At 51.4% G+C, this 13,294-nt stretch overlaps 6 protein-coding genes across 6 annotated transcripts; 3 read left to right on the top strand and 3 right to left on the bottom strand.

Annotated features, from left to right (window-relative positions):
- Window positions 1-466: 466 nt before the first annotated feature.
- On the top strand, window positions 467-2,400 carry BDP81DRAFT_360546 (uncharacterized protein). Its single transcript, XM_060586401.1, has 8 exons — window positions 467-723; window positions 780-915; window positions 977-1,161; window positions 1,221-1,257; window positions 1,327-1,394; window positions 1,459-1,841; window positions 1,923-1,993; window positions 2,063-2,400. The coding sequence occupies exons 1-8, from the start codon at window positions 631-633 to the stop codon at window positions 2,287-2,289; spliced, it is 1,200 nt and encodes a 399-aa protein (XP_060438624.1). The 5' UTR covers window positions 467-630; the 3' UTR covers window positions 2,290-2,400.
- Window positions 2,401-2,760: 360 nt separating this feature from the next.
- On the bottom strand, window positions 2,761-4,838 carry BDP81DRAFT_360543 (FAD dependent oxidoreductase). The gene is made up of 2 exons (XM_060586400.1): window positions 4,225-4,838; window positions 2,761-4,169 (listed from the first exon to the last, which is right to left on the bottom strand). The coding sequence occupies exons 1-2, from the start codon at window positions 4,400-4,402 to the stop codon at window positions 2,848-2,850; spliced, it is 1,500 nt and encodes a 499-aa protein (XP_060438623.1). The 5' UTR covers window positions 4,403-4,838; the 3' UTR covers window positions 2,761-2,847.
- Window positions 4,839-5,269: 431 nt separating this feature from the next.
- BDP81DRAFT_385935 (putative sugar transporter) lies at window positions 5,270-7,753 on the top strand. Its single transcript, XM_060586993.1, has 4 exons — window positions 5,270-5,891; window positions 5,957-7,051; window positions 7,111-7,456; window positions 7,527-7,753. Exons 1-4 carry the CDS (start codon window positions 5,753-5,755, stop codon window positions 7,597-7,599), a joined length of 1,653 nt encoding a protein of 550 aa, XP_060438622.1. The 5' UTR covers window positions 5,270-5,752; the 3' UTR covers window positions 7,600-7,753.
- Window positions 7,754-8,201: 448 nt separating this feature from the next.
- Window positions 8,202-9,344, bottom strand: BDP81DRAFT_333944 (putative 2-hydroxyacid dehydrogenase; the record flags this gene model as incomplete). The annotated part of the gene is made up of 2 exons (XM_060585714.1): window positions 8,202-8,723; window positions 8,802-9,344. 2 exons carry the CDS (start codon window positions 9,342-9,344, stop codon window positions 8,202-8,204), a joined length of 1,065 nt encoding a protein of 354 aa, XP_060438621.1.
- A 744-nt stretch (window positions 9,345-10,088) lies between these two features.
- On the top strand, window positions 10,089-10,901 carry BDP81DRAFT_333936 (uncharacterized protein; the record flags this gene model as incomplete). Its single annotated transcript, XM_060585713.1, has 2 exons — window positions 10,089-10,363; window positions 10,442-10,901. 2 exons carry the CDS (start codon window positions 10,089-10,091, stop codon window positions 10,899-10,901), a joined length of 735 nt encoding a protein of 244 aa, XP_060438620.1.
- Window positions 10,902-12,268: 1,367 nt separating this feature from the next.
- Window positions 12,269-12,887, bottom strand: BDP81DRAFT_441045 (uncharacterized protein). Its single transcript, XM_060591568.1, has one exon. The coding sequence runs from the start codon at window positions 12,838-12,840 to the stop codon at window positions 12,307-12,309; it is 534 nt and encodes a 177-aa protein (XP_060438619.1). The 5' UTR covers window positions 12,841-12,887; the 3' UTR covers window positions 12,269-12,306.
- Window positions 12,888-13,294: the final 407 nt, after the last annotated feature.

The raw sequence follows: 13,294 nt of genomic DNA, 5'->3' as shown, positions 1-13,294 counted from the left end.
AGGGGAAGCGCCAAAGAAGCATATAGGGTTCCAACTAGCTTGCGTGATTCCACAGCGTGAAGTTCCATGGCACCATGGTAAATAAGCTCGAATTCCAGCCATCTAGCAGATCGAGAAGTGATCTGGCCGGAGCGCCGAAGCCTCACGCTGGACGGTCTAGGCCAAAACCGGCTTCAACCTGTCATAGTGGCTAGCTTTCTTTCAGCAATTGGAGGACGATTAGAAAGCATTCTTTGTTGCCATTCAGCGCCACTAAAACGTAGATTGACGCAAATGGCATTGGAATGTCAGCGGCGCGGACCCAAGCCACCTCAAATCAATGAAAGCTCTGCCACCACGGCCTCAGGGTCAAATTGGCCGCTCATCTAAGCGGGCTGAAGGAATCCTACTTTTGAGGCGTCCCTCTCACTTACCAATTCATTTCCATCCAGCTTATTTGATGTTCGATGCAAAACCGAAACCAAACACATTGCCGACGAAAAGGGATCAATCGTGAGACTGTTGTCAGTCGGTTCTCTCCTAGAACAAAAACCTACGGCCGAAAGGTAAAAGACGCTGAAAAGAGCGCTGCACTGAAAGAGGGAAAAGTCGCACATTGTTCTACGACCGTTCGTTATTACTTTCGCAGTCATGCTTTGGGCACGGCTCGCGCCGCCCCTACTTCTGCTCTGCCTCGGCCAACTCACGAAAGCATCCGATCTAGGCGATATCCCACCATGCGCTGTAAGCACATTCGCTCCATGTGTCCTTTGCGAAATTGTTTTGCTAACATCCTGTAGGCACCCTGCCTACTAGACGCAATTCCCAAGTCAGCATGCGCTTCTGGCGATCAGACATGTCTCTGCGAGGACACTTCATACATCAATCTCGTAGAGACATGTATTAGAGCAAACTGTTCCGTCAAAAATGCCCTGGGTTAGTACATCAAAGCTCTCATCGAGTGTACGAAAAGGCTTATTGCTGATCTTACATCTAGTCACGAAGAATATCACGCAGACGGAGTGCGGATTCCCAGTGGAAGACGACTTCGCCGCGGTCAAGATCGTTCGCCTAATTCTATTCTTCACACTTGTCACTATTGCCATTATCTTGCGCTTAGTAGTGAAGTTAGCCCGGATATCATCATGGGGACTTGATGATAGTACTATCGTACTGGCATACGTGAGTTACGCCGCTGAAGTGGACGAGTGAATGGAGGAAAGTCTAAGTCGTAAACCAAGGTCTTGATGATAGGTTTCATACCTGCCAATCACATTGGTAAGAACAATCCTGCTCATGATACAATAGATAAAAGTCGTTCTTGACAGCTAATACCTGACCTTACAGCTGAACAGAACGGCGCTGGGCGAGATATCTGGAGTCTCACCTTTGACCAAATTGACCTCTACTTCTTGGTAATGACATTCTTTCCGAAGCCAAGGAACTCTGAGGCGATAACTTGATGCTAATTGGCTCCAGACTCTTTACATTGGGCAGTTGATATATACATTCACACTAACGTTGATCAAATGCTCCATACTGTTCATGTTTCTCCGAGTCTTCCCTGGCAAGAAGTTCCGCCGGGTCTTGTGGGCAACGCAAGCCGTCACCGTGGGTCTCGGGATGGGTTCCGTGTTACTAATGGCCCTCCAGTGCCAACCTGTTGGCATAGTATGGAAACACTGGACCGGGGAGGAGAAAGGTCACTGCGTCCCGGTGCTACCGCTTGGAGTGGTCCATGGAGCGGTCAACATCGTCCTAGACGCCTGGATGCTCATGTTGCCGGCATCTCAGGTGCTCGCTTTGAATATGAAACGCCGGAAGAAATGGACGGTGATGTCCATGTTCAGTCTCGGTTTGTTGTGAGTACTGTCTCGGAACCCTTTCATCGCACTTGACACGCTGTAGTTCCTTTGACCTACGACTGACCTTTCTACTATCAGCCTCACAATAGCCAGCGGCATACGGCTGAAGGCGATTTTGAAGTACACGTCCGCATCGACCAATCCAACTGGTAAGTGAAACGAGCCACAAGTGCTGCTACCGTGCCGCTTTGAAATACTGATGGACTGACCGTTTCTAGTTGATGCAATGCCCGTCGCCGTTTGGTCCGACGTGGAGCTCGACGTAGGCATTTTCACGACTTGCATTCCGAACATCTGGCAATTTGTCTGCCGCTTTATTCTCAAAGACCCTGAGCGAGTGGAGAACTTGAGCTCGCGACATGCGCAGAACCAGAGTTTGGAGGAATATCAACAGAAGTCACCAGCACCGGCGTCGATGGAGATCGATGAAGAGGAGCTAAGGTGATGTCAAATCACAGCTGGGGAGGCTACGTATCGTCCTTGGATAAATCCTTACGCGAACATGGGTTATTTCAGACATTTGCCAATTCGTAGAAAATGGAAGATGGATACTTTGAGTGAAGTTCATACCAAGGCAACGTGTCCCTCGCGCCGTCTAGATGCACCCATTTTGAAGTAACGTCTGTCGAGTTCTTACTCAGGCATGGTCCAAGTTATTTGGGACAGCTGATGCAGGGCGGGCAGCCCGAAGTGGCCCGGACCAAACTTTCTTTCAGCAGACCATGGCATACGGTAAGTGAACTAGGACGATAGTGTGTTCTTGGCAACTAGTCTGCGAGCACCCCCGACGCTACGGTCACGTTATCCGAACTTCAGCTGAGAGTCGCACGAACCTGGATATCTCCCGTTCTACAGCCAGCTGACAATCTACCTAACTATGTTAAGGCTGACTCAAAGTCTAAATTATGGAGAGAATCCCGTGGTATTGGTACTGGTACATTTGTATGATACAGTGGTTGATGCGCCTTGCAACTGTAGTTCAGATATGTTGAGATCTAGCCTCTCACAATCTAGATTTTACATCACCAGCTATCTCGATCTCGGCCGCCAAAGGCACATTGCCGAGAGCTGTCGGGCCCTTACTTCCCTCCATCAAGACATTATATGGTTTCTCTTGCTTCCCAATCTGTCTCCACTTCCAAAGCTTCGGCGGGATCTGGTCTTGCCCCTTCTTTTCCACTGCATCTACAACCCAATTGCCGATGTTGGGAAGATATTTGAACGCATGTCCGCTACCACCAGTCGCAACCATAAGTGACTCCTCGGTCTCGGGAACTTGGCCAATGACAAAGTGATTGTCATAGCTGTCCGTATACCAACATACTCTGGTAAAAGAAATATCGATGCCCTCGGCGCCTAGCTCCGGAAGATTTTCTGCCAAAAAGGAGCGCAAGACTTTCAAAGCTTGTTGGGGAATTGTCGTTAGGCGCTCGTTGGTGGCTTCGTTAGGATCGCCAGGCGCCGATGCAGTCGACCACCGCGTTACGGGAACGCTGCGTTCCTTGCCATCAGCTTGCGTGACGGGGTTTGTGTATTTGGTACCACGATAGCCGATCTTCAGCCAGCCATCCTCATCCCTCGGGAATCCGTATAGACCGCCTTCAACGCCGTCCCTCACCTTGTATGTGAATGTTGGGAAGTTCTCAGGTGCGAAACGAGTAAACAACGGCGATTCGCGCGGGATCTTGAGCAATACGACCGACCCTGCGGTCGTCTCACACAGACCATCCAGGGCTGGGAGCAAAGATGGTGTCCAACCACCACACGCCAGTATAGTCAGCTTGGCGTGGTGTGCCCTGCCATCGCGGGTCTTGATCCCGATAACCTTCTTGCCCTCGTAGATCAGCGAGACAAGAGCACCAGCTTGCGGGTCTAATACAAACTTGACGCCTTGGCTTACCGCCTTATGCAGCGCAAAACGGCAGGCCTTGTCAGCCACGGCCATGCCTCCTGTCGTGTCAAGGACACCGGCCGCGTTGAGACCTCTTTGCAAACGGCGGAACGGGTCCATCCCGAAAGACCATCCTTTTTCAGCAGCAAATTTCTGATGTTGCTCGTCAATGGTGATTAGTTGAGTGTTCCGATGCCCTGCTGCTTCCATGTTGTCCACGGTATCCTGCTCGAATTGGGGTAGAGATGCCGAGTCTGAAAGTGACAGGTTGCCGTTATTGACAAATACGCGGTCGTCGGTGGTTAGACCCGGTGGGACTGTCTTCCCGCTTGCCAGCTCCTTGTTCCAAGCGGTCCAGCCCTCTAGCGCCTCAATGGTCAAGCCCTGGTACTCTGTTTGTGCGCCATAAGCAGATCTGATGATTTTGTTCATGTCTGGGACGTACGTTAGCATTGTGCCAACTACACTAACAATGATAGGGTTTGTTACCTGCAGAGGCTCCATCGGCGCCTTTAAAATACGAATACAGACTTTCGTGGTAGGGCTGTTTGTCATAGACGGTGACGTTCTTGTATCCCCGGCGAGACAAGTGCACTGCGGTGCTAAGACCAAAGATGCCGGCCCCGACGATGATGACCGCATCTTCCTTGCTAGGTGAGCGCGCCATGGTTTCGGGCCGCGCTACTACATGTATGGCTGAACAGAGTTGAAGAAGAATGCAGCGTTCTCGGGAGTTTTAGCCCAAAGATGATCCAGAAGCTCTGGCTAGGTTTCGGAGAGGAGTCCGAAAGGATCGTGTGTGCTTCGGTAGCGTGCTATTAAACTTTATGCGACGAGGTCGACAAGCGAAAGATGGAAACACCAGGTCTCTGGAACGGCGTTTAACGGCCTCTTTCTCTTGGATCGAGCAGACCAGTCGGGTGCCGACAGGTCGTATAGTATGATGTTTCGGCAAACACCGTGGTAACGCTGCCGGCCGGGTCGGGGCTAGAAGAAAGTGCGGGGAGCTAAAGTCGCTACGGCGCCTGGATCGGTGAGCAAGAGCCTTGACTGAGCGAGTCAACAAATGCGTCACAGTTTGTTAAAGCCTTGTGACAGATGTGAATGAAATCAGGTTGGCAATGATTGGTGATCCGGTAGGAGTACGGATGGGACAAGAAGTTGTTACGCTCGATATTTGATATCAGCAATTGTGCCACCAAGCCAATCAGACAATTGTCTGCCCCGGTTGCCGTCGCTATCAAAGATACATCCTCTTTCAACGGAGCCCGTTCCCGCCGGCAGCCCCATGGGCCTACCCCCCACCGCGCGGTCTTTGGTCCGGTCCCGGCAGCTGATAACCTCCTAGTTTGCATCTGTGACCCCGCTCTCGTCATTTCGCAGTGTGCCGCAGACATGGACACCCTTGCTCGGATTGTCCCGGATAACGGTCCAGGGTTGTGGTTGGCAAGCTAGTGCAATTTCCATCAGAGCCGGCGACTGTCAACCTACCTTAGCCCGATACGGGTTGCACTAAGGGGGGTCGAGGAAGAATCCTATCTCAGAAGCCTTGTTGACGATGAGCCATCGGGTCATGTTGACAAACGGACTGGAAACCCCCGCGCAGTGTGGTTTACCCCGGATCTTGAGCTTGCAGGGACGACGACCCTGCTGATTGGGACTCTTTGGTCAGCAAGCGAGGCATGCTCGAGGCAGGGGAGGGGTTGAGCCAGAACAGACGTCTCTTTTTCGTATCTTGGCTCTGATAACGTCCAGCTGATGCGTACCGAGCCAACAGACATGCAATCAGATTGACTTATAGATATCCATTGGGGCTCCTCCCTGTTCGATGATACATCGCAGGACTTAACGACGCAACGCGCAACTCCTTTGGTTCATCTAAACTCTCACTTGTCGCCAAAGGTTTCATCTGCTCACCACGATCCCGACAAGGTTCTCGTGCCAACTGTGCAGACGGGTGCCAATTCGCCGGACCATTACTCGAACTCGAGAAGAACACCGCGTCGTCCTCGGTAAGATGGGTGTCAAGCAAGTCTTCACCGAGTCGACCTTCGCCAAGTACATTTCGGCAATAAGAGAGTCGCCTCGAGAACTGATCTCGAACCGAAAGCTCTTGCTCACCGCCGCCCTCTATGCCACGAGCGGCATTCCCATCAGTAAGAAGACCTCATCCATCATCATTGCCACCTACAAGTTACGCCGGCTAACCTCGACAACATAGCATGGGACCAAGGCTCGTCCTCGGTGGTGCCGTCCCTCCCCGGGTTCCAGAAGGACTTCGGAATCACCTCGGCCACGAACCCAACTCAGGTCTCCAACTTCATCTCTTTCGTCTATATCGGCGCTGGAATCGGTGCCGGCCTGTCATTTTTCCTCAATGACCGCATTGGGCGCATGTGGTCTTATCGCTTCTATATGACCATCTGGATCATCGGACAAATCATCGCGACTGTGTCGATGGGTAATATCGGCGCCCTTTACTTTGCTCGCATCGTCTCAGGCATGGGAATCGGTGCCCTAACAGTCACTGGACCTGTCAGCATCGTCGAGATTGCCCCTACCGAGATTCGTGGTCTCCTGGCAGTCTGGTTCAGCGTTGCCATGCTGCTTTCCTTGACTGTATCGGTCTTCATCGTCTACGCCTGTTTCATTCATGTCGCCGTCGGCAGACTCCAGTATCAGATTGTCTTCTTCTCTCCGACTATCGTCATGGCCATCCTCATCGCGGCAAGCTTCCTGCTCTACGAAAGTCCTCGCTGGCTGTTCATTGCTAGACGGGACGATGAGGGCATCCGAAATTTGACGGCTCTCCGAGGGCTGCCGGTTGATCACCCCCGCGTGGCGACCGAGATCGAAGACATCAAGGATCAGATTGCCAAAGAGGAGGAGAAATTCGGACGCAACCCCGGCTTTGTCGTCTTGGTGAAAGATGCCTTCCTGGTCCCCTCCAATTTGCGTCGTGTGCAGCAAGCCGTTCTGTCGTACGCTCTTGCTCAACTTTCTGGAGCAAACAGCGTCACATCCTACCTCGTTCCTATTTTGAGCATGCTCGGACTTGGTGGCGGTACTGCTCGAAGCTTGTTCCTTAGCGGCATGTACAGCATGGCCAAGTTCTTCTTCACTCTGATTGCCAGTTTCTTCTTCATCGATGCTCTCGGTCGCCGTCGCAGTCTGTTCACTGGTATCACTATCCAGATGATCTCTGATTTGTACATCGGTGTCTTTATCAAGTACCGCCAGGAGGGCAACGTTGCACCGGGATCTAGCGAAGCTGCTATCGCCGCTGTCTTCATTCACGGATTCGGATACGCCGTCGGTGAGTAGACTCAAGATGTGTGTCAGGTCAAATGAAGCAACTTGCTAATACTTCTACAGGCCTCCTCGTACTGCCTTATGTCTTTGGTGCTGAGCTGTGGCCCAACCACCTCCGCTCTTTCGGCAGCGCTTTTGCACAATTCTTTCACTGGTTGTTTTTCTTCGGAGTCAACAAGGGCATGCCCTCGCTGCTCAGCCAGACTCACAACTGGGGCGCCTTCATTTTCTTTGCAGGATGGTGTTTCCTGTCGTTGATCTACGTCTACTGCGTTGTGCCTGAAACATCTCTGCAGAGCTTGGAGCAACTGGACGAGCTCTTCAAAGGGCCCTGGTGGAACGTTAGCCGCAGAGCCAAACAACTGAAGCAGCAAGCTCGAGAGCAGGATGCAATCATTGAAGCACAAGAGTCAGTATTAGTACCCCAGCTTCGTAAACCTTGATTGCATAGCCAGAAGCTAACGTCGGTTCACATGCAGAAGCGATCAGCACAGCGAGCCCGACTCCAGCATTGAGAAGAACGGCGCGCGTGCGGTCAGCCAGAAAGTTTGATCACGCGCGTAACTACAGGAAGGCTTGAAGGCACGGGGAGATCGGGTTTGGGGAAGCTGTCGTCGGATTTCATAGGCGGCCGCAAGAGTCTTCATAATGACTAGATCTTACATTGAAATAGGCTTCAATCGATAAAGTAATGTTTGAATTGTCGCCTCCGATTTTGGAAAGGCCTGGCGGTCTCTTCGTGTTTCGTTCGTGCAACTTTCGTCTTCATCTCGTCAAAAATATGTTCACACTGTTCATATCCTTTATTTCAATGGTCATGCTCCTTGCGTGTCATAACTTGAGCAGATGCTTACATAGGCGCAGATTTTGAACAATGCGCCAACCGTACTAAGCTCGAGGAAACAGAACAAGTTGCGAGTTAGCATAATTCTTTCTGGGCTTCAGTCAGCTAAGATGTATAGTCATGGCTGCCATTACCTCATGGAGTTTTGAAGTAAACTTATGGAATTATGACTGTCTGAAGTATTGTTAAGTCGACGCAGATATTTGCGGGCCGCTCTTCCAATGTATAATGTTAATGCTCTATGCTACTAGATGATTTCCTTTAGCCCCTAGCCTTTCTCAAGCTAAGACTTGCCACCAAGACTATGCTCTCACTTGGCCAAAGCCTTTGCTTTCCTGTCATGGATGTCGATGACAGGAGAATTCGGTTTCCCACTCTTAAACAAAGCCCGGATATTCTCAAAACATTCCCTCTCGGCCTTCTGGAAAGCCATATCTGTGAGACCACCAAGATGAGGTTGCGCAATAACGTTATCGTGCTGCACCAAAGCCATGTCGGGCTTCGGCTCGTCGCAGAAGACGTCGAGACCAGCGCGCGCCACCTTGCCAGAGTCGAGGGCGTCCTTAAGAGCCGCTTCGTTGATGACGGGCCCGCGAGCAGTGTTGACAACAAATACACCGTCTTTCATCGCTGCGAACTCCGCGGGACCAATCAGACCAGTCGTCTTGTCGTTGAGCGGGCAGTTGAGTGACACGATGTCGGACTTGCCGAGAAGGTCCTCTAGTGTTGGGGAGTATACCGCGTTGTACTTCGCCTCCTCTTCGGCGGGAAGCTGGTGGCGGTTGTGGTATCTGATCTTGAGGTTGAAGACGGCTGCTTTCTTCGCGAGGTACTGCGCGGTTACGACGTTAGCTTGTCAACCTTGCTATGCAACCCCAACGTGATTGACTTCAATCAGACTAGAACGTACCTTGCCAATGGCCCCCATCCCGACGATGCCCAAAGTCAAGCCGGAAGGATCTCTCCCAGGAACGAGCCCCGGAACCGCTCTCCACGTGCCGGCCTTTGCGCTCTTCTCGGCATTGCTTGTGTTGCGCAGAACAGCCAGCGTCAGGAACAAGGCCATATCTGCCGTCGACTCAGCCACGGCGTCGACCGTGTTGCAGAACCAGATGCCCTCCGAGGCCATCCACTCCACGTCAAACTCGTTATATCCAGCGCTGGCGGACGTGATGATCTTGCAATTCGGCGCCAGTGCGCTCAAGAGACCCTGGTCGAAAGGCTCGTACGGCGGCGTGCCCATGCGGATGATGAACGCATCGATGGGTCCGTTCTTATCGATATCCTCTGGCAGCATGGCTATCGTTTCCGCGCGGTCTGTGGCCTCGAGAACGGAATAATCAAACTCGGTTTTGAAATCGGCGAGATAGTCGTCGCCGACATATTTTGGGGTGCCGAGTGCTACGACACGGGGCTTCCTTGAGCCCAAGTCATCTGTTCGTGATGGCGCCATGATTGTGCAGAACGTTTTTCTCTCAACAGCAGAGTAATAGTTGCGGTAACATATCAGGTTTCTGGATATGATAGAGTAATCGCGGGGTCTATGGATGCCAGGAGAAAGAAATATGCGGCGTGTCAGACAAGCAGTTGACCGAAGAAGACATGTCATTTAGCCACAATGCCGCTGGCTGCTTTTGAATGAACATTGGAAGTTGCCCGAATTATCCCACAATTACCGGAGTTATTGCCCGTCAGTGACAAACAAAAACTCCTCAGCTATCAAATCTCGCCAACAAATCAACTCAACTACTACTTCCGGCTTTTTTCCCGGTGCGGATCCGAATCACGGAGGGGGTTTCTGGGGTGGTCGGGTTCTCCCGAGCGGCAGGGGACCCCACTCGGGAGGATCCGATTCCGGTGGGACCTTGGGCGTTTGTCCTAACAATTTCCTCCCTTTCGTTGATCAGTTTACGTGCGAACTGCGGGGTAACTCTGAAGCATTTGCAATTGGACGATTGTGCGGTTAATCGTTTGAAGAGCATATCAGCAATGCTCCTCTGGTATAGAGTAAATCAACTGTTATCGATCATGCCCGCGTGATTACAGACAGAATCGTGATGAACATCGGGAACTCAGGAGCCTTCTTCGGCATTTCCAAACGCGGCAAATGCTTAAAGGGAGCAGTGTTGTGACTGGAGCGAAAACTGTCCGAAAAGCTCGTCAACGTCGTGAGCTCATAGTAAGATTAAACTTCAACATGGCTGAAGCTATGCAAAGTCTCCCACCGCTTGGTTTCATTGCCATCGAAGTCGATATCCACCGACCACCAGGTGATCCCTACAATGATCGAACCTGGTCGTTTCCTCTCATCCGTGAAATGGCTGAGGGATCAAAAGTTTCGCAAGTCGTCACCTCTTCAAGTTATGACTCTACATTCATAGACCGTTTTGTAGATGCCGGTCTACGTCTAGCGGCTAGAGGCTGCGTAGGCATCATCACTAGTTGCGGTTTCCTAGCACTAGCCCAGGCCGAGTGAGTACAATGCCGACTTCATTTGCCGCCAACCCAACTCCAAGGAGGAAGCCGAAGTCTGATTTGTGATTGAAACAGACTTACTGCAAGATTGCCCATCCCAATCGCAACGTCATCGCTGGCTCAATTGCCTTCCATCCTACCTCTGCTTCCGCCGGGCAATAGCGTTGGGGTTCTGACCTACGATGAATCAAGACTAGGCTCACAACACCTTGCGAGCTTTGTGTCCGAGCAGTCGCTTCCCAAGATCATCGTCCGTGGTGTACCTGCAGAAGGACATCTGAGAGGTACAATTGGAAAGGGCGCCCCGTACGTCCACGAAGATATTGAGGCAGAACTCGTCGCTGTTGCAAGAGACTTTGTGGCTAGTCGGCCTGACATTAGAATCCTGGTACTCGAATGCACCAATATGCCACCATTCTCGGAAGCAATCTACAAAGCACTGGGCGGGAAGATCCCCATCTACGATGTGTACACTATGGGACAGTGGTTCTACTCTGGGTTAGTAAGACGAGCGCCGGTTCACTGGCGCGGGTAGCAACACTTGCACTACTGTCAACGTCGAAGCTTCTATGGATATCCGAGTTCATTTTAGCCTGAAAGTGCTAATGTCAACAATCACCGCATAGCCTAGCAAACTGATGGTTGTTGACTTGTCTTCTCACATTACTCCAAATCAAGCAAACCTACACTGGCAATTCTGTTACTGCGATCGTGGATGGCTATACACCTAAGGACCAGAATGGCAGCGGGTAGTGGAATCATTGGGGCTTCTTATCTGTGTTGGGATTCGGTCTGGCGTCCAGACCTAACATGCCTTGGAAATGGACGGGTTGATTGCAGTGATCCGTTGAAGACAATTTTAACACCACTGGAACCTGTCAGACGAGTCTTGGAACTATTAGTGGCCACGAAACTAAGGCTCCCATTTTGACGAGCTCCATCACCAAGCCAACTTCTCTGCTCTCTGCCACAACTTCCCTTCAGTCTGCCCAGACTACTTCTGTTGTCACGACGATGGTGAACGCCAACATTTTCGGCGCCCCAATCGCCACCGGAGCATGTCCGTCTACCACAAGCTCAGGTCGTGGCCTCCGTCTGCCTCGGCCGAGGATGAGGCTCATACGAGGTCTTTCGCCCTCGACTGTGTGATACTGTCGCACCGGCACCGGCGGGTAGCTGCGCGCCTCGAGGAGGACATTGTTGTCTACGACTACGAGGCCCAGAGAAAGGCCTCCCTGCCAGATTTTGCAATAGATGCCTTTCAAGCCACCCGAAAGCCACGCTGAGACGCGCGCTTTGAGAGTCGCGATTTGGGAATCCGTGGTGTAGTAGGATTTGAATATCTGAGCAACGAGAAGGCTATCGATCCACGCTCACAAGGGCCATAATCAATTCGCGCCGAACTGGGTTATATGCTGAGACAATATAGTTGTTTACCGTGCTTAATATTTACTTATGAGGTATCCTATTTATCTCCAAATACCACGTGCACATTGGTTCCAGTTATTACTATGAGGATCCGTACGTTTCTGTTTCTGCTAGGTCTGGTTCAGAGCTTAGCGTTTCCTTAGCTACTGTTTCGGCTTCCTTATTGTCCGGTGCTCCTATGTGAGCTAGGATCTATCTGAGCTTGATCTCCTAACCTTGATTCCGGAGTTTACGGGGATCCGGATGGCGTTCACCAAGATATACTGTCCTGCTGGGTACTTTGGGTTCCTCATGGCTTTGATCGTGCCTGATTATTTGTGTGTATGGCGTATCTCTACGGTGTAATCCCTGTCGCGTGTATATCGTGTGTCATTTCAGTGCTAGTAGAATACCAACGAAGCCAACAGTGTGACCATGTTTCTAGTAACTTACGGCAAGCGTCGGAGGATTTAGTAGCAGTCATGAGGAAGTAGACTGGAATCCGAATTTTTTTGAATCTTAGTTTTAAGTTATTAGAATTTTTGAGCAAAGTCAGCTAAGAAGCCATCGACCATGTTTCCTTGGCCCTGAATTCCCCACACGTTGAATGGCGTCCCTGGATTGTACTGATTAATGTTGGTATCCGCCCGATCCCACTGCGTCGATTGAACGCCCCCATTATTGACTAACAAGACCACCTCCTGCCCGGCAACCAGCATCCCGAACTTTCTGCCATTGAGCAAGTTAGCGGAGCTCAGAGTCCGGACGTAGCCGCTGGCCTGGATGATATGCGCCTGGGTAATGTGTACGCCGGGCGTTTTGCCCTCGAGGGTGAAGATGGGGTCCCAGCAGAGATTGCCGTTGTTGTCGTTGTACATGAAGAAGACCGTCAGGTCGGCACGGCCGGCCTGGTTGTTCTGCTCTGGGGCGATGGTGAATCTGTTCGGGGGGAAGTGATGCTGAAGGACCTCGAGCCATACACCGTTGGAGACGGCCTCGCTTGTGATGTTGCTCGTCAGCACAGTCATCATCCCGGCGTTTGCGCCAATGGCCGCTGCGGTCGCCATATTGACTCAGGTTTATGATGGGCAAGTGATTGCATTGTGATTCGGATGGTAGATGGTTGGAGAGGGTTTCTCCAGATCAATGTGTCTTTCTAATAATTACGATTTTATAGGGAGCCTCAGGAGTGCTTTAAGACATAGTTGACACCTGTAGTTGGACACGTGCACGATGAGGGGCCGTACAGGGCACGAATGCGGTTCGCTAGCAATTCGCCGCTGGAGGGCATCGAACGTTCAATTCAGCTCTCCACAGTCCGAAGCTATCGAGTCAATCCTTCAGTTCAGCTCTCCACAACCCAAAGTACATACTTAGCCGCACAGTCGAAAATTGGCAGTCGTAGCTGCTTTCAACCTTGGCCAAGTGGCCTGATATGTATCCCATTTCTCACCGCCACCACCATGCCGATATCAACTAAGTTGGCAAGATCTTCACCGCGTCAGCTAGCCACAACCCGAT

The sequence above is a fragment of the Colletotrichum phormii genome (assembly GCF_030913505.1).
Source record: "Colletotrichum phormii strain CBS 102054 chromosome Unknown BDP81scaffold_34, whole genome shotgun sequence".
Taxonomy (NCBI): domain Eukaryota; kingdom Fungi; phylum Ascomycota; class Sordariomycetes; order Glomerellales; family Glomerellaceae; genus Colletotrichum; species Colletotrichum phormii.
The sequence above is the reverse complement of the archived record's forward strand: the minus strand, read 5'-3'. Positions and strand labels throughout refer to the sequence as shown.

Excerpts from the sequence above, each read along its gene's own strand:
- BDP81DRAFT_360546 (XM_060586401.1), top strand. The coding sequence starts at position 631 with ATGCTTTGGGCACGGCTCGCGCCGCCCCTACTTCTGCTCTGCCTCGGC. Across the intron at positions 916-976 it reads TTCCGTCAAAAATGCCCTGG|TCACGAAGAATATCACGCAG; the intron begins GTTAGTACATCA and ends TCTTACATCTAG. Across the intron at positions 1,162-1,220 it reads GTACTATCGTACTGGCATAC|GTCTTGATGATAGGTTTCAT; the intron begins GTGAGTTACGCC and ends TCGTAAACCAAG.
- BDP81DRAFT_360543 (XM_060586400.1), bottom strand. The coding sequence starts at position 4,402 with ATGGCGCGCTCACCTAGCAAGGAAGATGCGGTCATCATCGTCGGGGCC. Across the intron at positions 4,170-4,224 it reads CGCCGATGGAGCCTCTGCAG|ACATGAACAAAATCATCAGA; the intron begins GTAACAAACCCT and ends CGTACGTCCCAG.
- BDP81DRAFT_385935 (XM_060586993.1), top strand. The coding sequence starts at position 5,753 with ATGGGTGTCAAGCAAGTCTTCACCGAGTCGACCTTCGCCAAGTACATT. Across the intron at positions 5,892-5,956 it reads CACGAGCGGCATTCCCATCA|CATGGGACCAAGGCTCGTCC; the intron begins GTAAGAAGACCT and ends TCGACAACATAG. Across the intron at positions 7,052-7,110 it reads CGGATTCGGATACGCCGTCG|GCCTCCTCGTACTGCCTTAT; the intron begins GTGAGTAGACTC and ends ATACTTCTACAG.
- BDP81DRAFT_441045 (XM_060591568.1), bottom strand. The coding sequence starts at position 12,840 with ATGGCGACCGCAGCGGCCATTGGCGCAAACGCCGGGATGATGACTGTG.